The sequence below is a fragment of the Miniopterus natalensis genome, chromosome X (assembly GCF_054644295.1).
Source record: "Miniopterus natalensis isolate mMinNat1 chromosome X, mMinNat1.hap1, whole genome shotgun sequence".
In the NCBI taxonomy this organism is placed as follows: domain Eukaryota; kingdom Metazoa; phylum Chordata; class Mammalia; order Chiroptera; family Miniopteridae; genus Miniopterus; species Miniopterus natalensis.
The window spans coordinates 97,791,168-97,816,984 of record NC_142103.1 but is presented as its reverse complement, the minus strand read 5'-3'; the positions used below and the strand labels follow the sequence as shown (position 1 = coordinate 97,816,984).

General features: G+C 37.8%; 1 protein-coding gene across 1 annotated transcript; it reads right to left on the bottom strand.

The window, feature by feature from the left end:
* Positions 1-1,274: 1,274 nt before the first annotated feature.
* On the bottom strand, positions 1,275-25,817 carry BEND2 (BEN domain containing 2). The gene is made up of 9 exons (XM_087813404.1): positions 25,742-25,817; positions 24,453-24,563; positions 16,494-16,619; positions 14,252-14,467; positions 13,044-13,165; positions 12,003-12,119; positions 10,908-11,127; positions 5,469-5,672; positions 1,275-1,471 (listed from the first exon to the last, which is right to left on the bottom strand). Exons 1-9 carry the CDS (start codon positions 25,815-25,817, stop codon positions 1,275-1,277), a joined length of 1,389 nt encoding a protein of 462 aa, XP_087669530.1.

The window sequence follows — 25,817 nt, the reverse complement described above, 5'->3', positions numbered from 1 at the left end:
CAAAAAACTGAAGTCAATTATCTGCGACAAAGCCACAGATCACTAGCAAATGGCCATAAATGAAGATTGAACTCTCACAAGGAAAAAAATTTGCTTTTTGAACAATAACTAAGAATGCTATAAAATGAATGAGGACTGTTCAATAAGTTAAAAACTGAAAGATAGCATTATAACTGACAAAGGGTTTCTTAAATACAAATGATCAGACAATGAAATTATGCAGTATTTCCTACAGTTGAAACATTCAAGAACTTTGAAAATAAAATTCTATTCATGAGCAAAATAGAATTATATTTTAATTCTTCAATAATCCTGCCAATACCCTTTAAGATCACTTTTTTCTAATTTAATTTATGATCAATTTTTTTAATTTAAACATTGTAAAATTAAAATCTGTATGCATTTTGACTAGGAGAATATATTGGAAAAACACAGTAAACATTAAATATTTACCCCAAAATTTCAGAAGCCAAAAAAAGTTAGTGTCTAAATCTGGTCAAATTCTTTTTATTCATAATGAAGTATTCTCAAATTTAAATTACTTCAATGTAACCAAAAAGTATCCTGATATGATTTTCTACATTGACTTTTAGCAAACTTATGTGGTAAAATATTATCAGGAGATAATTTAAGGAAAGATGTTCTTATCAGGAATAAATCTAAAGAACATAGGTCTCATCTCTGGAAAACTTAGGTCAAACAATATGATATCAATTCTACTGATGGATGTAGAAGAAAATGAGCATGGGTGTTTGGGTTACATGTGAACCATACCTCCCTTCTGAATCAGTGGAGCTTACACCTAAGCTCTGTAGTGACGATTCATTTGACAAATATCAAGTGTCTACTACTTACAAGTTCCTAAACTCAGCGTTATGGTTTGCCTATCCAACTATGGCTCTCTACCTCTCTACCTATATCTGCATCACTGATGCCCAGAATTTATGCGTCATTAAGAGCTAAATGTACTATTTTTATTCTACATTAAAATACAACAAAAACAACCTTTATGATTTTACTAACATTCCCTTAATCAGAGGTTCTCATTACAATCTTGTTATAACTTTGCTTATGAGATGAAGCATTACACATCTTCCTCATGCAATTCCCCTTCATATGTGGGCAGAAAAAGAATGTTGGCTATTTCTTCAGGTATAAATGCAGAACTACATTGCTACTACAAAGGCTAATTTTGGAATTGTAACTTGAGAAACTTACAGGATAATGCAACAGTAAAAAAAAAAAAAAAGTAGGAGAGCTGACATTCAAGTATTTTAATCACTGAAGTCAGTATCTGATGATTCTGATTTTATTGAAGAGGTCATTGCTGGAGATGGCGGTGATTCACATGTGAAATTCCTGCATCCATGTCTAAGAGTATGGATATAGCCATTCATAGAGGTCACACACAACTTCCAGTCACGTCCACCTTCTGATAGATCACAAGTCGGGTAGACCTCTTGGAGAAACTCTGGTGGTAAAGTCCCAAAACATAAGTTACTAAGTAATTACTTCTCAGAGAGATTAATTTAGTCAACCTTAGTTCTATTGCTATATCTATGAAAGGGTCATTAAGACTTTAATTAAAACTATAACTGTTATTACATTAGCCTAATAAATCTTTTCATCTAAGAGGGTAATACTATGAAATAGGACCATTCTTAAATTAGAACAGAACAACAACATCCCATGATCTTGCTACATAACCAGCATGGAAGTCCTCTGCTGCCTTCGGTACCCAATGTAAAGTTTTCTCATTCTTAAATTTTTCAAACATGCATTTTATTCTTTATATCCAATGGAGACACACTAAGGCTTTCCAACACACGAGTGTCTACACTGTCTTTCATAGTTTTAGAGGCAAGAAGCTATAACTGCTAAATTTGGTGGTGCTGCTTAGCTTACGACAGACAAAAGGAATGAGAGCCTTTAGATCTTACAGTTAAAGGAAAACTTTCATAGGGAAGGTGACAGAACAACACAGCTCAAGGAGCACTCTTAGAGGAAGTGGGAAGACAAAGGGCAAGGTAAGCAAGAGAGATATTAACTCGAAGAGCAAAGCTGCCCTCAGATACATTTTTAGGTGACTTCCTAAGTACCATTAAGCCCTTAGAAAAGGATCTGGTGATCACTACAAGCCAGCATTAGTTGGTTACATTAATCTCATTTGTTTTTTCAATAGGATTAATAGACTGGAAAATCAATACAATGCCACAAACACAGCATATAGTCAACAAAGTTAAAAAGCTTTCATACTCAAAGGACTAATAGATCAGTGGTAGCCTGGAAGGAGGCTTTTAGTGGTATGTCACTGGATTTGGTATCAGGCTTTACCTTGCTGAATCTTTTATTAACAAAAAAGAAGTTATGGAAAGCAGGTTTGTCCCATCTGCCCATGACAGCAAAGTGAGGACAGATAATAGACTGGAAGACAAATACAGCACCTGCAAAGCTTTCAATAGGCTGCAACAAAGAAACTGAATTGGTTGGTGTTTCCCAAAATGTGTTCACTGCAACACTAGTCATAAAAAAAGTTTCTTGGTGTTTACTTCTAGTTGTGCAAATGAGAAAAGCTACACTCCAGAGTTAGTCCCCACTGAAAAGTCTGGGTTAGCTTGAGTACATCTGAAGTTAGTCACTGAGTCAAACTGTGAAAGATTAGGAAAATATATGAGGAATTACTGAAGAAAATTGAAATATTGAACTGTAAAAGTGTAAGGCTTAGTGGGAGAAAGTTCAGAATAACACTTATTCTCAATCCCCATGCTTCCACGTAGAGGGATCCCTAAATTAGAAAGTTTGGGGGGAAACTGGGCATGTATGATAAAAAATAAAGCTGATATTTTTATCTCCACCTGCCAGATCCTACTGGATCTCACTTGGTTCTGAACTTGAAAGTAGGGGTAGAGGCTGTACTTATTACTTCCTGATGATTCATCAGGAAGTAATAGCTGTCTTTACATACTTGAAGGCCTATGATGTGAAAAGTGATTGGATCTACCCTAATTAGCCCTGGAAAGGATAAGAACAAATATGTCTCACCTGAAGGGAGATAAATTGTGAGTCACTTGGAGAAAGAACTTTCTCATGAATTAGAGCCCTTTTAAAATATAGTGGACTAAATAAATAAATAAATAAATAAATAAATAAATAAATATAAAATGCAGTGGACTGACATCAGTGGAAGTGTTCAAGCCAAGGAAAGGCGACTATATGTCAAAGCTGAGATGGGAATTCCTGCTCTGTGTCAGAGGTTGTATTAGAGGAGCGGTAATGCACTTCCTATTGCTAAGATTTTACAGTTCTGTAATATGTAACAATGGATGGGAGGGTATAGGAGTAAAGGTTGTTTGTTGATTGCAAATCTGCAGCCTACTAACTTTTTCCACCTAAACCATTCTCTAAAGAGCCCTTAACTGATACTGAACTCTTATCAGAAAGCATCAAATAATAGTTTCTTATATGAAAATTAATACCTTTGGCTACTGGACATACTAAACCTTGACTGCTAATTTTCAGAAGTGGTCCCCCCAAAAAATAAAATCTTAGGATAAAGAATTATATTAATAGAAGAATAAACTAGTTTATTCATTCAGTGGGACCCCAATCAGCAGTTAAAATGCATGAAGTAGATCTCTAACACATAATGTCAACTGAAGAAATTTGCAAAAGGTTATGTGATGTATACATCCCCATTTACGTACATTAGAACAGCTATGAAACAATATCACATTCTTTATGTATCTATCAACATAGGTAGCAAAAGTGTAAAATATATATGGGAATGATAGGTCCAACTCCAAGATTGTGATTACTTCTCAGGAGAAAGACAGGAGGGAAAAATGATGGGATAGAGTTTTAATGATATCAATAATGCTTTATTATTTTTTTAAAAAACCTGGAGCTCAAAAGGTAAAATATCTATATCTGTACTGGATAGATAGGTGTTTATTATTTTACTATATTACTTTCTGTACATTTCTGTATGTTTTAAATAGTTTATACTGAACTGAACTGATACTTCGAAAGAGATGTTAGAGGTCATAAAGCTCGGTCCGCCTATGAGTAAAGAAATCTCCTCTCATGTTTGGTCACTCAGCCTTTGCTCTAACTCCTTTCATTCTCCAAGTTCATTTTGTCCTTATATTAAAGTAAAATAGGCTTTCTTTTCAGCTTCTCTTCCTTGAGGCGTGGCTCTGCCCCCAGGACAGTAATGATTCTCCTGTATTCTCTCTGCTGAAATAACTCACATGGCTACCTCTCTTCAAAAGAGTAGAACTTTAGTCTCATGGGAAATTTGTTAAAATATGCCCTATGTGGATAGTATGTCAAACTTGTGCTAAATGTTTTTTACTACAAAAGACATCTTGATTTGTGAGGTAAAACAAAATAAAATACATAGAATAATATTTTGATCCACTTTTAAAGAATTAATCTAGTCCAAATATTTAAAGAACTATAGAAGTCATCTTTTCTTCCTCACTTAAATTTTTTTAAATGAGGAAGACACTATTTCTTCTGTTAACACTTTCATTTCCAAATTGGTTACAAACACTGTGTTCTTTTTTTACCATTAAGGTAAGAGAGATTGGGTTTTGGGTATTTTTTGCCAATTATTAGGTCATGAAATCTGTTATAGCAGTACTTTCAAAAAATGTGATAGAATAGAATGTAACTCTCAAAGAAAGAGTAAGTATTGTTTGTGAAAATTTTACTTCAGTTTTTAAAAAATCACACATACATATTGGGTGACAATGTTAAATGTATTTCATACTATGGGTTGCAGTAAAAAAAAAAATTAAAAACAATTGGATTAGATGCTAGCAAATGCTTACAAAAGGTGCTGTAAGCCAGTTTTCTTTAGCCTGAAACATGAATGTTATTCAAATTTGTTGGAGGCGAAACATGTGATATGCAGGTGGGAACCAACTGAGATCAGGCTGGGGTTCAGAACTATGTCTGCTGGGTACCAGCTACACAAGTAAGAAATATCCTGCTTCCTGCTTTGTCCAAATCTAAGATTTCACAGAAAATACTTTTGGAAGCTTTATTTCTTCATCTATATATGTCACAGATAAAGACTATACCATGTTCATGTGCACAAGGAAAAACTGGCAAATTAGCTTGCTGTGTTATTGTTGACACTTCCACAAATTGACAAAGCCCAGCAGCTTTGAACTTGATCCTCAGTAAATGAAAGTGTTTGAGTTTCCAAATTCCTGGCAGTCCATACCAGTGAGTCACAGTCAATAATGCCTTTCCTGTTCTAATAATGCCATTCAAGACAGAGCAATTAGCCCTGAGAACCGAAATGCAAAAAGAAACACAATTCATAAACCTGCTCTGTTATGCCCTAATGAGTGATGTATAAGAGGTCTCTCTCCTTAGAACACAAAGACTGAATGGATTTTCTTTTCCCTTCTCTAACACAATTGGCATTTATTTTTACATACTCGGCAGGTACAAACCTCGGAGAGCGTTAATCCTATTGGAGTTAAGGGCACATATGCCACGCCACAAACTGCCATAGACACTACTGTTCAGTAGGACTTCCTCTGGAAACAGTTGACTAATAAGGTAGCTAGCTGACATCTGTGGGCAAGCCTTCTTTTTCGCTATATTCAGTACTGAATATGACACCTGTACATTTCTACTTGGATTTCCAATATAGTCTAGAAGCAAAAGAGAAATATGTCAATTTTCATGGCAGATATTAAGCTCACATTTTTTAAAAGGTTGTAATGTAAAGGTTGATTTTTCTGAAATTTTAGGTTTAAGAATTTGAGAGGTTAAAAAATTAAAGCTTTTAAGTTTCTAGTGTATCATGAGACAGCATGAGAAATGAGATAGGAATCACTGCTGGTGTGATTACACGTGCTCTGTTTGTTTGAGAGGACAAGTCACTGTTCTACCTTTTAGGTTACAGTCAGTTTTTCATTGCAGCTAGTAACAAATTCTAAGTCATTATAATGCATAATTTTCCTACTTATAAAAAGGGTCTTTTCAAAAATAAGCACCATGATTCTTACTGAAATATTTATAATTTTTAAAATACCAATGGCATATTTCACAGATCTAGAATATTCCAAAAAATGTATATGGAACCAAATAAGACCCCAAATAGCCTCAGCAATCTTGAGAAAGAAGAACAAAGTTGGAGGTATCACAATACTGGATATCAAACTATACTACAAGGCCATAGTAATCAAAACAGCCTGGTACTGGCACAAGAACAGGCATGTAGATCAATGGAACAGAACAGAGAACCCAGAAATAGACCCACACCTATATGGTCAATTAATATTTGACAAAGGAGGCAAGAGCATACAATGGAGTAAAGACAGTCTCTTCAGCCCGGCCGGGCGTGGCTCAGCAGTTGAGCGTCGACCTAGGATCCAGGCGATTGGGGTTCAATTCCCGGTCAGGGCACATGTCCGGGCTGTGGGCTCGGTCCCCAATCGGGGGCATGCAGGAGGCAGCTAATCAATGACGACTCTCTCATCATTGATGTTTCTCTCTCTCTCTCCCTCTCCCTTCCTCTCTCTGAAATCAATAAAGATATATTTTTTAAAAAAAGATAGCCTCTTCAATAAATGATGTTGAGAAAATTGAACAGGTACACGCAAAAAAATGAAACTAGACCACCAACTTACACCATACACAAGAATAAACTCAAAACAGATAAAAGACTTAAATATAAGTTGTGAAACCATTAAAATCCTAAAAGAAAACATAGGCACTAAAATCTCAGACATCTCTTAGAGCAATATTTTTGTCAATATATCCCCTAAGGCAAGGGAAACAACAATAACAAAAATAAACAAATGGCCCGGCCGGGCGTGGCTCAGTGGTTGAGCATAGACCTAGGATCCAGGTGATCAGGGTTAGATTCCCGGTCAGGGCACATGCCCGGGTTGTGGGCTCGATCAGTGACTCTCTCATCATTGATGTTTCTGTCTCTGTCTCTCCCTCTCCCTTCCTCTCTCTGAAATCAATAAAGATATATTTAAAGATAAATAAATAAACAAATGGAACTACAGGAAACTAAAAAGCTTCTCCACAGCAAAGGAAACCATCAACAAAATGAAAAGGGAACTCACTGTATGGGAGGACATATTTGACAATGATACACCTGATAGGTGCTAATTTCCAAAATATATAAAGAACTTCTACTCAACACCAGGAAAACAAACAATCCAATTAAAAAATGGGCAAAGGGGACCTGAATAGATACCACTCCTAAGAGGACATATAGATAGCCAATAGACATATGAAAAAATGTTCAGCATCGCTAATCATCACAGAGATGCAAATTAAGACCACAATGAGATATCACCTCACACTTGTCAGAATGGCTATCATCAACAAATCAAAAACAAATGCTGGGTGAGAAACAAGATGGTCGCATAGGTAACAGTGGTGCTTGCCACCTCGCACAACCACATCAAAATTACAACTAAAATACAGAACCACCATCACTCAGAATCTCCTGAAATCTGGCTGAACAGAAGCCCTACAACCAGAGAACTGAAGAAGCACCGAGACCAGTAGGAGGGGCGGAGACGCAGGCGGACAGAGACTGTATCAGAGACTCGCTACGGGCCCACACACTGTGCCTCCGTTTAAACCCGGGAGGGACATCTCGGAGGTGGAGGTTTCCCGGAGGAGCGAGGGGTCCCAGCCCCACAGCAGGCCCCCAGCCCAGGGCTCCAGGGCTGGGAAGAGATGTCCGCACAACTCCGGGCTGTGAAACCAGCAGGGACCGAGGGTCGCAGAGGCTGAGGGAGTCCCAGGCTTTCCGCTTAAAGGGCCGGGGCACGAACTCACTCAGACGCACTCCCTCTGAGCCCCAGCGCTGGGTAGCAGCTTGAAAGCAACCTGGGACATTTGGGAAGGAACTAACCTGCCTGAAACTGGGGCGAGAGGTAGAGGAGCAGCTTTCTCCCAGGCAGAAGAGCTGGCAGAGGCCATCGCTCCTTTGGCGAGTCCTCCCCGCACACAGACGGCAGGCAGGCACCATATTTGAATCTCCAGCACCTGACTCACATCTTTGGCCCTGGCCCGTGATTCCCAGAGGCCCCAGCCCTCCCCCACCTGCAAGCTCATCCAAGCCATTTCCAGTGGCTTTTCTATGCAAGTAGCCTCTCAAGCCTCATGCTTAGGACTTTCCTAAAATCTCTCAAACAAGCAGCAGCGGGCCCCATACAGCTTGATAAGTGGCCCCAGGCCTGGCACTAGTGGCAGCTTCCATTGGCTCATAGCTTGGCCTCTCCTGGACAATGCCAAGCCCAGCACAAGTAGCAGACAACTACAGTTTGCTGTGTAGCTCATGCTGGGTGGCCCTGGGCAAGGCACTGGCACAGACTGACTTTGCACCTCCCAGGAGGCCCCAGAGACAGTGCACCTGGTGGTAAGACTCAACCACACTGGATTACAACCCTACCACATCCACGAGTGACACTCAAGGGGAGCACTTGGTGAACACCAAAGCTCCACTGAAGTAAATCCTGCTCCATAGGGGTGTCTCCAGCACAGCAGTTCTTTGGCCGTAGTTGCAGCTGGTCCTCACAGCTAATTGGCTTGGGGGTCAATTCCTCCCAGGGACGCCAACAGTAACCAAGGCTCAACTACAACAGGACAATGCACACAGCCCACACAGGGGAGCACCTAGAAGGCCCAGCTCAGGGGACTGGGGAGACTGAGCCACTGCACCCTAAAGGACACCTACTACACAAAGCCACTCTACAAATTCCAGGAGACATAGCAGCTCTACCTAATACTTAGAAACAAACACCAGGAAGCAGCCAAAATGGGGAGGCAAAGAAACATATCACAAAAGAAAGAACAGAAGAAATCTCTAGAAGAGGAGCTAAATGAAATAGGTCCAAGCAAGCTAACAGATACAGAGTTCAGAATTTTGTTTATAAGGATGTTTAAGCAGACTATTAGGGAAATAACTGAGAAAATCAATAACATAATAAAGTAGCAATTTGAAATGAAGGCTATAGGAACTGAAATGAAGAATAATTTACATGGAACCAACAGTAGAGTAGAGGGTGCTGAGAATCAAATCAGCAATTTGGGACATGAGGAAACAAAAAACACCCAACCAGACGAGCAAAAAGAAAAAAGAATCCAGAAATATGAAAATAGTATGAGGAGCCTCTGGGAAAACTTCAAGAGGCCCAACATTCGTATTATTGGGGTGCCAGAAGAGGCAGAAAGAGACCAAGGAATTGAAAACCTATTTGAAAAAATAATGACAGAAAACTTTCCCTACCTGGGGAAAGAAACAGACTTACAAGTCCAGGAAGCACAGAGGGTCCCAAACAAGGGGAACCCAAAGAGGCCCACACCAAGACATCATAATTAAAATGCCAAAGGTTAAAGATAAAGAGAGAATCTTAAAAGCAGCAAGAGAAAAACAGTTCCCTAAAAGGGAGCACCCATACGACTATCAGCTGATTTCTCAAGAGAAACTTTGCAGGCCAGAAGGGAGGGGCAAGAAATATTCAAAGTGATGAAAAACATGGAACTACAACCAAGATTGCTCTACCCAGCAAAGCTATCATTTAGAATTGAAGGTCAAATAAAGAGCTTCACAGATAAGAAAAAGCTAAAGGGGTTCATCACCACCAGACCAGCACTACAGGAAAACTTGAATAGTCTTCTTTAAGAAGAAGCTAATGAACAAAAGAATCTGACGAACTAAATAGATCCAGAGACATTGACACGTGCAAAAGACGATCATATTTCAGAAGAAAGAGGGAAGGGGGTGGAGGGAGGGAAGAGATTAACCAAAGAAGTTATATGCATATATGCATAACCCATGGACACAGTTAATAATGGGGTGAAGGCCTGGGAAGGGGGTGGGAGCAAAGTGGAGGGGATCAATGGGGGGGGAAAATGGGACACCTGTAATACTCTCAACAATAAAGATAAATTAAAAAAAAAACACAAATGCTGATGAGGATCTGGAGAAAAGGGAACCCTTGTGCACTGTTGGTGAGAATGCAGACTGGTGCAGCCACTGTGGAAAACAATATGGAGTTGCCTCAAAAAATTAAAAATGGAACTGCCTTTTGACCCAGTGATCCCACTTCTGGGAATATATCGTAAGAACCCCAAAACACCAATTTGAAAGGCTATATGCACCCCTATGTTCATAGCAGCATTATTTACAATAGCCAAGATCTGGAAACAGTCCAAGTACCTATCAGTAGTTGAGTGAATAAAAAAGCTGTGGTACATTTAAACAATGGAATACTACATGGCTATAAAAAAGATAAGAAACTCTTATCTTCTGTGGCAGCACATATGGACCTGAAAATTATGCTAAGCGAAATAAGCCAGACAAAGACAAATATCATGCAATATCACTTATATGTGGAATCTAATGAACAAAATAAACTGATGAACAAAACAGAACCAGAGACTTGGATACATGGAACAGACTGACAGCTGTCAGAGGGTAGGGTAATGGGGGAGACTGGATGAAATAAGGTGACGAGATTAGCCAAAGGACATATATGCATAGCCCATGACACAGACAACAGTGTGGTGATGGCTGGAGAGAGAGGGTTCGGGGACTAGGTGGAGGTGGTTAAAGGGGGACAAAATGAGTGACATCTGTAATAGTGTCAACAATAAATTAAAAAAAAAAAAAAAAAAAAAGATGGCCCCGCTGGCATGGCTCAGTGGTTGGTTGAGTGTCAACCTATGAATCACGATTAGATTCCTGGTCAGGGCACATGCCCAGGTTGTGGGCTCAATCCTCAGTAGGGGGTGTTGCAGGAGGAAGCCTATCAATGACTCTCATCATTGATGTTTCTGTCTCTCTCCCTCTCCCTTCCTCTCTCTGAAATCAATAAAGACATATTTTTTAAAATTAAAAAAAACAAACTCACTCAGTGCTCTGTAAGGTACCACTGAATCATCAGTGGAAGGTTCTTCAAATTCTTCAGGTACAGCACTGCTGTTTGGCTGAGAATTCCCACTTGCTGTTGTTTCTGAGGCAACTGCTGGCTTAGATAACTGGGAACTTCCTTCACCGCCATCATCATCCCTTTTATCATTCAAATCTGCAGACGCTGGTGTATTGCACTGGGTGGTGACAACAGTTTTCTGCTGAAACACAAAATGGTATCTATAAACAAAGTCCCATAGAATGAACATGCTCCGTCATCAACCCCCAGGCTGGTGGGGAAGCAACTGTCTCTAATAAGGTGGGCTAAAGCCCGAAGATATTGTGTGCTATGATCAACAAAGTACAGGTGTGAATTCTTCCTTAAGCTGCCATGACTGATACTTCCTGGCAGACTTGGTAGCTCTTATCTAATGAACTGAATGATAATCGCTGGCAGAAAATAAACATTTTATGAATAAACGAATAAATGAGTTTTTTTAAGATCACAATTTTTTGTTTGTTTTTTAATGTTTTTTGTTTGTTTTCTCTTTCCCCAATGGGTTTCAAATCTGGCTACACGTTTCAACATTTGAATTACCCTAAGGATCTTTAAAAAAAGAAAGCTCTTCTTGGGCCCCACTCTCAGCAAATTCAATCAGAACCTCTGGTGCAGGGAGTGAGGGAGCTCAGGGATTAACACCTTTTTTTAAAAAGTGTTTCATGTGCCCCGCTGGCCATGGCTCAGCAGTTGAGCATCGACCTAGGGTCCAGGAGATTGCAACTCGATTCCCGGTCAGGGAACATGTCCTGGTTGCGGGCTTGATTCCCAGTCGGGGGCGTGCAGGAGGCAGCGGATCAATGATGACTCTCCCTTTCTCTTTCTCTCCCTCTCCCTTCCTCTCTCTGAAATCAGTAAAGATATTTTTTTTTTTAAAAGTGTCTCATGTGATTCTAATATGTACCTAGGGTTTACAACCACTGCTCTAGGTCAGGGCTTCTCAAACTCCAATGTGCACACAAATCATCTGCGGGCATTGTTACAATGCAAATTCTGCCTCATTGAGTCTGGTGTGGCACTCAAGACTGCATTTCTCACAAGCTTTCCAGTGCTGCTGCTGCTGGTCTGCAGACCCACTTTGAGTGGCAAGGACCTATCCCACTCCTTGTCAAATACACAGCAGGCACTTGGCAGATGCTGCTTCTCTTCTGATGTCTAAGCAAATGTGCAAATTACCATTTTCCATGCAGTATCTTAATTTTACATTCAAATGTTTAAGGTGCAATTTTTGTAGGCTATAAAAGGGAATGTAAAAAATAAGCAAATTTGGTTTCAGACAGATGGTGCTTGAGCTATCACTGAATTCAAGTCATTCACCAGAAAAACATAAGCTCAGCTACAAATATTCTTGGCAAATACTTTCCATAAACTTACTCTAGAGACACAGGAGTGACTAGACATGGTAAGAATAAAATGGAAGTTTTAAAGAGGTGGGTGGAAATTAGGAATTGTCATTAAGTTCATCAGGAGAAGGCAATAGACATGATACTCTTCCACACTGGCCCATCCATGTTAAAAAATCTCTAATGGATTTTGAAGACAGAGTGAATGAAAGAGACTCTAGATTCCTCTTTACCATGTAACCATACAGAATATAAAATATCTGTGATAGCTTAACCTTATGATGTGCATTATTTTCTCCAGGTTTTGCCATCACTAAAAGTGAAACAGTAAAAAAGAACCTTCCTCTTCTCCTGTGCCATTCTTAATTATCACTAGAACAGCAAAGCACCACCACAGTCTGCTCTTTTCTGTGTTACTCAGTGGGATACTGAAAAAGATTTGCCAAATATCTTTGTAGTTGAAACTTTTTTCCTAGTATAGCCTTTGACTTCAGACATACTAATTATAACACTATACTTGATTTATTTTTATATTTAAGATATTTTTATGGAGCATAAATACCAAAGAGTGAAACAAACAGGCAGTATGTTTTTGAAAGAACATATCTTGCCCCTAAATTAAATAAACAAGATTTTGACATGCCTAAAGATCCTGTGTGTCATGCTTTCCATTCTGGAGTTGTATATAGTATGCATTTGTACAGCAGTGACCACATTTAGATGAAAAATAACTTACTGCTGCTTTTCTGGCTGTATAACATAAATAGCGGATCAGAGAATTGATATAGGAAATACAGGCTCTCCAGTCTCTTCCACGTTCACCCAAATCATGGCTGGGAAATGCTGTTGTCAGATACTCTGTAAATAGCAGAAAGCATTCACAAAAATTAGAAAAAATAATAATAACAAAGAAACTGACAAATTTTTATTTCAAATACTGAAATTTTCTATTTTTAATTGTCATTCATTTCTGTAACTTTTTCTAAGAGTTTAGAAATTCTACTCAAAGACGATGCTTTGATGATTACCTCATTTCTTCTAATGTGAGTTTCCCTAAAACACTGACCAAGGGACCAGTAATGAGGTTTTGGTGCTTTAAAAAAAAAGTGTGTAAAAAAGTTAACTATTTCAGGGTGCTAATGCCATTTAATAACCCTATTGATAAGTTAGAACTAAAAATAAAAGGAACTCTATATGGAGAAAATGGTATTATAGCAAATATTATTATATCATGGTTTATTTGTGCACATAACATGTTTATCTTCCCCATAAGCTATTCCTTCTTCCTAGAATACCTTTCCTATTTTCTTTACCTAGTTAAGGAATCCTTCCAAATCCAACTTAAATGTCTTCTCCTTAGTAAGCCTTCCCTAATGCCCTCAAACTAGTTGCTCTGCTCTCTGAGGTTTCACGACATTACCACACTGGATTGGAATTTATTGTTTCCCTCAACGTATCAATTTCTAGACTGTGAACTCTTTGCAGACAGAAATACTTATCCTCATATCCTCAGTGCCTGTGAGTTCTAGAACCTCCATACACATTTCTGGAAGGCAGAAAGCTAAAGTGGATTAATCATGAGATTCTACCTCTGCATTGCCAGTTACTAGCACTGAAATGTGTTTTATTTTCCCACATTTATTTTTTGGCTTTTTCTTTGTTTTTTAGTACCAAGTTTCAGCACTGAAGAACTGACTTAGTACTAACCATAAGGAAGTATAATCAGTAAAGCTTGTCTTATGCCACCAGTTTATGCATAAGTTTTATTCTTTAGAAGTTGTTACCCATTACACACTATTCAACTGTAAAATCTGGGTCAGACAGGTGAAAAGATGAACAGTTCTAAGATTTAACAACACTTCATCATTATTTCTTCAACTGCCAGTAACATCCACCAAATGACCAAATGATAATAAAACAAGATTCCGTAATGCCTTTCCATACCTCTTAATGCAGCCACTGTATTTGGATCTAGGAGTTGGCGGCCACTAGGGTTTGGTACGTAGGAATTGACACGTACTGTGCTGCTCATCAGGACTTCCTTAGAGAACAAATTGCGAACCAAGTAGCGGGCTGCGTGCTTAGGTTCAGGCTTCCTTTGTGCATTCATCAAATGCATTTTATGAATCGTCACATTTCTTTTTGGATCACCAAGATACCCTTTAAAAATACAGGGAACAAGTAAAAATCTTTGTTTTTCAGACAAGACTACCATGAAAGTGCCCAAGTAAATTAACCTAATGATTTCTAATTCACAAATTTCTACTTGGGTGAAATTTTTTCTATACTTATTCCTTCTTTTTCTTAAATGAGTCTCTTCGATATCATCTGCATAATTGTTAGCACTTTTCACTTTTGCTAGTCTTGAATTTGTTATACTTGAACTAGTCTCTCCCTTGTCTTGAATAAATTTATTTCTTAGGCCACAGGTGCATACGTAAACATGTTGCTGAGTTCACATTGCTCCCTTTGACACTCTAAAAGTAGGCTCAGAGCTATATTACTGAGTGAGTATATGTTCCCTGAAGACAATTTGGAATGTATAAGTGAGTATAACTAAAAAAATTTGAAAATAGCTAGCATTTACTGATTATCCAGCATTGTGCTAAATATTTTACATCTATAAGCTCAGTTTCATCATCCTAACAACTTAATCCCACTTAGCAGATGAGGAAATTGAGGCCCAGAGAAGGTAAGTTATTTGAACAAGATCACACTTCTGGTTATAGAGTCAGTTTTAAAATCTATATGTGTCTATAAGCCAGGTGCTCTGAACCATTAATCTTCTGCTAATATCTTCCATTATTTTTTCTATTTCTTTTTTTAAACACAAAATTGAAATCATATGTTATACATAGTTTGAATCTTGAGCATTTATTCATTTTCTTTTTTGTTTTTTCTCAACTCTGCATTCCTGTCATCATGATTTTCGTGATAGGTGACATTTATGTTGTACTTATACTCTGGGAATTGTGTTAGGAGCTTTAAAAGAATTATCTCATTTGATCCTCACAATTCTACGAAATAGATACTATAGTTTTCATCACTTCACAGATGAAGAAACTAATATTTAGGTTAGAGAAGTGGCTGAAAGTCACATGGTTAGTAAGACACAGAGTTGGGATTTGAACCCAGGTAGTCTGACTCAGCAGCCCATGCTTTACTGCCTTGCATACAGTGAATATATCAGGGGTCACTTAATCAGTTCTTTATGGTTGCTTATTGTCGTTTTCCAATTTTTCATGATTCTGTAAAGAGCATTCTTATACCAAAACTTTAATACAAATCTTTTTTTAATTATACCTTTGGATAGAAATGAGATTACTGAGTCAACTGGCATAAATATTTCTATGGATTTTTATACAAATTAACCCTTCAGAAAATTTCACCAATTTATACTTCTAACAGCAGTATATCACAATGCCCATTTAGTACAAAGAGCACAATTTGTAAAGTTTCTTCTAGTTTGGATAAGAAAATAATTTAAAAGAAAAGGGTCTCTAGGGCAGGAGTCAGAAAACTACAGTCTACAGGCCAATCCCACCACCAGTTTTTATAAACAAAGTCATATTAGCACACAGCCACACCCATTAATTTACCTACATCTGTTACTGCTTTCATGCTATAGCAGCAGATTGAGCACTGGTGACAGACACCAGATGGCCCACAAAGCCTAAAATAGTTACTATCTAACCCTTTACAGAAAAAGATTGCTGAGCCCTGTGCTAAAATATTAATAAGAAATTAGCTACTTATAAATAGAGACACAAACAAACTATACAATATTAGGGATGCTTGACCTTAGAGGCCACGAAACTTGGGGTCTCATGATCTCTGCCACTGTGGCTGAGCAGGCAATACAGGAGACTATTAAGGAACACAAGCTTTTAAGTCAGAAAAAGCTGGGTTAGAGTTCCAGAACTGCCAATCACCAGCTCTGTGACTTTGGGACTGGGGGTAATAAAAGTACCTACATCATGAGGAATATTAATGGAGAAGAGGTATGTCAGTTGATTAACACAGTGCCTTGCACATAATACACACTCAATAAATGTTAGTAATCATTATATCACCTAAAACCAGCCCTCAAAATAGAAAACAAAAAGCTTCCATTAGCTTATAGGAAGAATGTTGAAGAATATAAGTTAAATAATGCTACTTGTAATATGTGTCATTTCACACTCACCCATATGTAAAGGGATGGAGTCAGGTGATGAGGAAGACTCATGGCCATAGTCACTTTCCAATACAATTGGAGGCATCATTGTTCCATTGCTGTTTTCCATGCCGTTGTCTACCTTTACAAATATATCTAAAGGTAAAAGCGCTGAAAGAAAAAATTCTCAACTGTAAATTCTAAATCTAGCAAACTATCCTACAGGTACGAAAGAGAAATAACACATTCTCAGATAAAAGAAAACTAAACATGGTTGTACCTAGCAGAACTACTCTTAAAGAATGGTTAAAGGAAGATCTTCAAACAGAAATGTTATGATGACAGAAGGAATCTTGGAGCATCAGGAAGGAAGAAAGAACAATAGAAAGAGAAATATGCACATAAAGAAACTGAATCATTTTGTACATTGATGGGAGAGATGTAAAATGGAACAGCCACACTAGAAAACGGTTTGACAATTTCTTATAAAACTAACCCTGCAATTACCACATGACACAGCTATTTTTTCTTGGACATTTATCCCAGGGAAATAAAAGCTCATGATGACACAAAACTCAAGTGTCATGCTAATGAATGAGTGTTCTTAGCAGCTTTATTCTTGATAGCCGAGAACTATAAACAACCCAGATGTCCTCCAGTAAGTGAATAAACAAACTGGTAAATCCAATAACATAGAATACTATTCAACAATAAAAGGGAATAAAGAACAGAAAGAGTAGAAATATGGGTAAATACAATACTATCATGAGTTTTGTAAATCATATGTGGTGACTGAAACAGAAATGAAAACACCATCTGACACCTAAACAATAACAGTTAAAAGTGAGGGAGGCAAAGGAACCTGAGTGGAATTAAAGTTTCAACACTTAATTCTAAGTGGTAAAATGCTGACACCAGTAAATGTATATATAACACCCAAAGCAACCACTAGGAAAACTGTACAAAACAATATAGTAAAAAACATAAATAAATCAAGATGGGATACTAGAAAATGTTCAGGTAATCCACAAGAAGGCAAGAAAGAGAGAGGAATGACAGAGAAAACAAAGCTAAAAACAATAAAATGGAGACTTAAGCCCCAAAGTATCAATAATTACCCCCAATGTAAATGACCTAACCATATCAATTAAATGGTAGCAAATTGATAAAGTATATAAAAAACAAGGCCCAACTACACACTATTTAAAGGAAACTACAAATTCAACGACATAGAGAGATTGAAAGTAAAAGGATAGAAAAATATATACCATGCATACACTAATCAAAGAAGAGCAGACAGAGTAGCTATACTGATATCAGATAAAGTAGACTTCAGGATAAAGAAAGTTACTAAAGGCAAATCAGGATGAAAAGATCAGCTCCCAGGAAGACATAATGACCCTCAACATACCAAACAACAGAGTATCAAAACACATGAAGCAAAAACAGAAAGAGCTAAAAGGAGAAATAATCTAATCCATAATTACAGTGGAGGACCTCAATAGCCCCCATTCAGCAACTGATGGAACAACCAGGCCAAAAAATCAATAAGGATACAGAAGAACTGAAGAACACAATCAACCAACAAAATTCTCATTATAGAACATCCCACCCAATAAAGGCAAAACATATTTTTTTCAAACCCCTGTGGATCATTCACCAAGATAAACCACATCCTGTGCCAAAGAAAAAAAGTCTCAAAAAACTTAAAAGACATGAAATCATATAGGGTATATTTTCTGACCATAATGGAATCAACCTAGAAATCAATAATAGAAAGATAAGAAAAAATATTTAAACACTTGAAAATTAAATGGCACACTTCTAAATAATACTTGTATTGAGAAACTTTTCAGAAAATAAAATACATGACTAAATGTCAATAGAATACATCAAAATCTATGGGATGCAACTAAAGCAATACTGAAAGTGAAACTTATATAGCACTAAATGCTCACATTAGAAAAAAGAGGTCTCAAATCTATAATGTAAGTTCCTACACCCAAAACTAAGAAGAGTAAAATAAGCCCAAAATAAGCAAAAAGGATGAAATAATAAAGAGCAGAAATTAATGAAACTGAAAATATGAAAACAATAGGAAATCAATGAAGCAAAAACTTATGCCTCAAAAAGATTAATAAAGCAAATAAACCTCTAAAAAGACATACAAAAATAAAAAGAAATTAAAGTTCCACCGCCATTAAAAGGACAATAGGGAATACTACAAATCACTTTACACGCATAAATTTGATACCTTAGAAGAAATAAAACAATTCCCCCCAAATTACAAATGCCGAAACTCAACCAAGATGACAGAAATTGAGTTTGCAATTGTAAAGCTCCCAAAAAGAAATCTAAAAGCCAAGATGATTTTATTGGAGATTTTTAGCAAACATTTAAAGAACTAACACTAATTTTTCATATACTCTTCCATAAAATACAAGAGGAGGAAATCTTTACTCATTTTTAAAAATTTATCTTTATTGTTGAAAGTATTACAGGTGTCCCTCCCCCCCCCCCCCCACTGATCACCTCCACTGCATTCCCATCCCCTCCCCAAGCCTTCACCCTATTATTATCTGTGTCAGTAGGTTATACATATATGCATATAACTTCTTTGGTTAATCTCTTCTCACTCCTCACCCCCTTCCCTTTTGCCTCTGAGATATGACCATGTGTTGCATGTGTCAATGTCTCTGGATCTATTTAGTTCGTCAGATTCTTTTGTTCATTAGCTTCTTCTTAAAGAAGACCCTTCAACATTTCCTGTAGTGCTGGTCTGGTGGTGATGAACTCCTTTAGTTTTTTCTTATCTGTGAAGCTCTTTATCTGGCCTTTAGTTCTAAATGATAGCTTTGCTGGGTAAAGTAATCTTGGCTGTAGGTTCTTGCTTTTCATCACTTTGAATTTTTCTCACCACTCCCTTCTGGCCTGCAAAGTTCCTGTTGAGAAATCAGCCAACAGTCATATGGGTGCTCTCTTGTAGGTAACTAAATGCTTTTCTCTTGCTGCTTTTAAGATTCTCTCTTTGTCTTTAACCTTTGGCATTTTAATTACGATGTGTCTTGCTGTGGGCCTCCTTGGGTTCCTCTTGTTTGGGACCCTCTGTGCTTCCTGGACTTGTAAGTCTGTTTCTCTCACAAGGTAAGGGAAGTTTTCTGTCATTATTTTTTCAATTAGGTTTTCAATTTCTTGGTCTCTTTCTTCCCCTTCTGGCATTTCCATAATGTGAATGTTGGGCTGCTTGAAGTTGCCCCAGAGACTCCTTACACTATTTTCATATTTCTGGATTCTTTTTTCTTTTTGCTCTTCTGGTTCCGTGTTTTTAGCTTCCTCATATTGCAAATTGCTGACTTGGTTCTCTATGTCCTCTACTCTACTGTTGATTCCCTGTAAATTATTCTTCATTTCTTCATGTAGCCTTCATTTCTGATTGGTACTTTATTATGTCATTGATGATCTCACTAGTTTCCTTAATAGTCTTACTAAGGTCCTTGAGCAACTTATAACCATTATTTTGAGCTCTGTATCTATTACCTTGCTTGGCTCCATTTCACTTAGTTCTTTTTATGGAGATTTCTTCTGTTCTTTTCTTTGACATGTTTCTTTGCCTCCACATTTTGGCTGCTTCCTGGTGTTTGTTTCTATGTATTACGAAGAGCTGCTACATCTCCTGGAACTGGTAGAGTGCCTTTGTATAGTAGGTGTCCTGTAGGGTCCAGTGGCTCAGCCTCCCCAGTCACCTGAGCTGGGCCTTCTAGGTTCTCCCTTGTGTGGGCTGTATGCACTACCCTGTTATAGTTGAGCTTTGGTTGCTACTGGCATCACTGGAAGGAATTTACCTCCAGGCCAGCTGGCTGTGAGGACCAACTGCAGCTACAGCTGAATAGCTGGTGTGCTGGAGGCAACCCTATGGAGCACGATTTACTTCAGTGGAGCTTTGGTGTTCACCAAGTATGCCCCTTGAGTGTGTCACTCGTGGCTGTGGTAGGGTTGTAATCCAGCGTGGCTGAAGCTGACCACTAGGTGCACTGTCTCTGGGGCCTCCTGGGAGGTGCAAAGTCAGCCTGTGCCAGTGCCTTGCCCAGGGCCACCCAGTGCATGAGCTACACGGCAATCTGTAGATGGCTGCTCCTTGTGCTGGGCTTGGAGGTGTCCAGGAGAAGCCTAGCTATGAACCAATGCAGGCTTCCACTAGTTCCAGGCCTGGGACCACTTATAGAGAGGTCTGGGGCATGCTGAGCCCAGTTGCTGCTTGTTTGAGAGATTTTAGGAAAGTCTTAAGCATGAGGCTAGAGAGACCACTTGCATAGAAAAGCCACTGGAAGTGGCTTGGATGAGCTTGCAAGTAGGGAGGGGTGGGGTCTCCGGGAATCACCAAGGCAGGGTGAAAGGTGTGAGTCAGGTTGCTGGAGATTCAAATACAGTGCCTGCCTGCCAGCTCTATTAGGGGAGGGCTCGTTAAAGGAGCCATGGCCTCTGCCAGCTCTTCTGTCTGGGAGAAAGCTACCCCTCCAGCTCTCGCCTTGATTCCAGGCAACTTAGCTCTCCTCTGAATTTTCCAGGTTCCTTTCAAGCTACTGCTCAGAGCTGGAGCTCAGAGCGAGTGAGTCCCAGTAAGTAAGTTCTTGAACCAGCCCTTTAAGAGGAGTTGCCTGGGATTCCTGCAGCCTCCGTGTCTCTCAACCACAATCCCCGCTGGTTTTTACAGCCCGAAGTTGTGGGGATTTCTCTTCTCGGCACTGGAACCCTGGGCTGGGGGGCGTGATGTGGGGCTGGGACCCCTTGCTCCTCTGGGAAACCACCACCAAGATATCCCTCCTGGTTTTAAACTGCAGCACCTACATGTGGGACCTTGGCCACCTCTCTGGGATTCAGCCCAGATTCCATCTCCACATCTCCACCCCTCCTACCCATCTCAATGCTTCTTCAGTTCCCTTGTTGTAGGACTTCTGTTCAGTTAGATTTCAGGAGTATCTGAATGATGGTTGTTCTGTACTTTTGTTGTAATTTTGATGTGGTTGTGGGAGGTGGCAAGCACCGCTGTTACCTACACCACCATCTTGTTATCTCTAACCTTTACTCATTTTATGAGGCTAGTATGCCCTGATACCAAAACCAGACAAAGACAGTACAAGAAATAGAAAAATACAGAACCAATATTTTTCATGAACTTGCACACAAAAATTCTTAATCAAATATTTTTAAAACAAGCCAATAATGTATCAATTATATTATTAATGATCTATACCCATTCATAATATAAAAAAAAAAAACTCTCAGCAAGTTAGGAATAGAGGGAATCTATCTCAAGTTAATAAAGATTATCTATCAAAAACCTACAGTTAGCATCATATTCAATGGTGAAAGACTAAATGCTTTCCTCTTAAGGTCAGAAACAAGGCAAGGATATACATTCTCACCACTCTTACTCAACATAACACTGGAATTTCTAGCCACTGCAATAATGCAAGAAAAAGGAATAAAAGGTATACATATTGGACAGGAAGAAATAAAATGGCCCCTATTTTCACATGGCATAATGCAAGAAAGATGGCTATGCAGAAAGTCCCAAAGAATTACCAAAAAAGAGTCCTAAAACTGAGTTCAGCAAGGTCACAAGATACAAAATCACTCACCCAGCCAGGTGTGGCTCAGTGGTTGAGCATCGACCTAGGATCCAGGAGATAGAGGTTGGATTCTCAGTCAAATCACATGCCCGGTTGCAGGCTCCATCCCCAGCCAGGGGTTTGCAGGAGGCAGCCAATCAATGACCACTCTCTCATCATTGATGTTTCTATCTCTCTCTCCCTCTCCCTTCCTCTCTCTGAAATCAATAAAGATATATATATATATTTTTTTAAAATCAACACTCAAAATTCAAGTTCATTTCTATATACTAATAATAAATGTCCATAAACCAAAAATTAAAATATAATACCATTTACAACATCTCCAAAGAAAATAAAATACTTAAGTAAAACATTTTCTTAAAAATATATAGGATCTGTATCATGAAAATTACAAAATGATAAAAGAAATAAAAGAAAACTTTATAAATACATGCATACAATGCTCATAGATGAGAAGATTCAACATTCTAAAGATGTCAAGTTTTCTCAAGTTGATCTGTAAGCTTAATGCAATTCCTATTAAAAACCCAGCAAATTTTTTAGAAACATAATAAAGGTTATTCTAAAATTAGGATGGAAAGTCACAGGACGTAGAATGGTTAAAGCAATTTGAAAAAAAGTAAAGTAGGAGAAATCATTCTACCTGATGGTAAGGTTTACTGCATAACAACAGTAATCACAATGTTGTGGTTTGGCAGGAGAATAGAAACATAGATCACTGAAATCCAATAGAGAGCCCAGAAATAGACCTACACAAATATACCTAATTAATGTTTTATTAAGATACCAAAGCAATTCAGTGGAGGAAAGAAAGCAATTCAAATAATGGTGCTGCAGCAATTGGGTATCCATAGGCAAAAAACAAACAAACAAAAAAAACCCTCCACCTATCTCATACCCTATATGAAATTTGCTCTAAATGGGTCACATCTTTATATGTTAAATGTAAAATATAAAACTTTTAGGGAAAAAAAGAAGAAAAATTTGAGATCGAAGACTAAGCAAACAGTTCATAGACTGTTCATAGTACCAAAAGTACTATCTACAAAAGGAAAAGTTGATAAATTAAACCTCATGAAAATTAAAAACTTTCTCTCTCCAAAAATAACCTGTAGAGGATGAAAAGACAAGTTGCAGACAAGAAGAAAACATTTGCACACTACATATCCAACAAAAGACTAGTATGTAGAAATATCTAAGCAACTCTAAAAACTCAGCAGTAATAACACAGACATTACTATACGAAGACAGAACAAATATTTCAGAGAAAAGAACATACAGATGGTAAATTAGCACATGGAAAGATGTTGTACATCATTAGCCGAAGGCAAACGCATATTAAACTCAAAACAAAATCTTACTATATACCTATCAGAATAGCTAAAATTTAAAAATAGTAAAAACATCAAATGCTGATGAGGATGCAGAGAAACTAAATCATTTATACGCTGATGGTGGGAATAAAAAATGGTAGAGTCATTCTAGAAATAGTTTGCCAGTTTCTTATAAATCTAAACATGTAAATTAGCATACTAGGCAGCAAATACACTCTTGGGCATTTATCATAGAGAAATGAAAACTTATGTTCACACCAAAACCTGTACATGAGTGTTCATACCAGCTTTACTCCTAATAGTAAAAAACTGGAAAAGCTATATCCTTCAATGGGTGAACAGATAAACAAATCATGGTATACCCGTACCATAGGATAGTACTCAGAAATAAAAAGGAAGGAACTGCTGACACATGGAGTAACTTGGCTGAATTTCCAGGGAATTATGCTGAGTGAAATAAAAGGGATACCAAAAGGTTAAATACTATATGAGTCCATTAATATAACATTCTTGCAATGACAAAATTATAAAGAGGGAGAACACATCAGTACTTGGATGGGTTAAGGACGAAGCCAGGGAAGGAATGACATGGAGAAGGTAGGTGTAGTTATATAAAGGCAACAAAGGGGTTCCTGGAAGTGGTGGACCAGCTCTGTGTCATCACTGTAGTGGTGAAAACCTGAACCTAAACAGGTCACTAACATGCACAGAACTAAATACACACACAACAAATAAATACAAGTAAAGCTGGGGACATCTGAATAGATCTGTGGATTATATCAATGTCAACATCCTAGTAATGATACTGTACTACATTTTTGCAAAATATTACAATTGGGAGAAATTGAGTAAAAGGTACACAAGATCAGTCTGTATTGTTTCTTGTACTTACATGTGATTCCGAAATATCTCAAAGTGAAAAGTTTAATTTTGAAAAAGCTATCACTAAGAATTAATATTAAAAATATCAACGAATGTAGGTTAAAGAGTGCTACTTATAATATATGTTATTTCAAACTCACCATAACCAGGAGTGATGAAGAAAGGTCCTGAACCAGTTACTCCTTGTTTGCTACCATTCTCCAGTGAAATTGGGTAAATCATTGTTTCAGATCTCATTTCTGTGCTGGAGTCTGTTTGAACAACATTTTGTTATGTAAAACATTTTAAAGTGCTGAAAGACAAGAGATCTCAACAGTAACCTTTAAATCAGGCAGAATTATCCTTCAGGAATGAAGGAGAAATAAAGACATCTGTAAACAAAGGAAACCAACAACAAAAATTGTCACTGACTGATGTACACTTATAAATGACTAAAGGAAAATCTTCAAACCAAAAAGATATGATAAAGGAAGGGATCCTGAACCATGAGGAAAGAAGAAAGAACAATGGAAAGAGCACAGAAACTTGATTACTCAAACCTGGCTGGTGGGAATATAAAACAGCCACACTGGAAAACAGTTTGGCAAAATTTTACAAAACACTACTTACCATTACCAAAGGAACCAGTAACTGTGCTTTTGGGTGTTATACTACAGTAATGAAAAACTGATGTTCACACAGAAACCTGTACACAAGTGTTCATAGCAGCTTTACTCCTGATAGCCAAACTGGAAACAACCCAGATGTCCTTCCATGGTGAAGAGATAAACAAACCATGATACATCCATACCTTGGAATAGTATTCAACTATAAAAAAGAATGAACTACTGATATACACAACTTAGATAAATCTGCAGGAAATAATGCTGAACGAAAAAAAGCAAACCCAAAAGGTTATATACTGTGTGTGTCCATTTACATAAACCTCTTGAAATGACAAAATGATTTTTTTTAAAAAAAGCTGATTAGTGACTGCCAAGGGCAAGGGCAAGGGCAAGGGCAGGGCAGGGCAGAGGTGAGAAGGTAAAGGGCAATAGAAATCCTTGTGGTGATGGAAATGATCTAAATCTCGACTGTGATGGATGACATAAAAACCTATTCATGATATGAAATTATATAGAACTGAATATAAGTAAACACACATAAAGACAAAAATAAAACTTAAGTACATCTCAATAAAATAGGTTGATTCCATCAATGTCTATGCCCTGAGTCTGACATCATACTATGGGTAAAGTGTACACAAACTCTCTATGTTTTGTTTCTTACAATTGCATATGTAGTTAAAATTTACTCAAAATAAAACTTTTAATTTTTAATTAATTTTAATTGATTTTAATTAGGAAAAGCTACCACTAGCTGATGTTAAGGGTGTTAATGAACCTATATTAAACAGTGATATTTGTAATATGTATCATTTCAAACTCACTACCATTAGAACGGATGAGGATAGTTGGAATATCTTGACCACCATTGTTACTTCCCAAGACCTGTGGGTTATTCAT

Coding starts and splice junctions, on each gene's coding strand:
- BEND2 (XM_087813404.1), bottom strand. CDS start 25,817: ATGAATAACCCACAGGTCTTGGGAAGTAACAATGGTGGTCAAGATATT. Junction 12,120..13,043: donor ATACAGCCAGAAAAGCAGCA/GTAAGTTATTTT, acceptor ACATTTGCTTAG/ACATCAGAAGAGAAGCAGCA. Junction 5,673..10,907: donor GGTACCTTACAGAGCACTGA/GTGAGTTTGTTT, acceptor TTTTGCTTCTAG/ACTATATTGGAAATCCAAGT.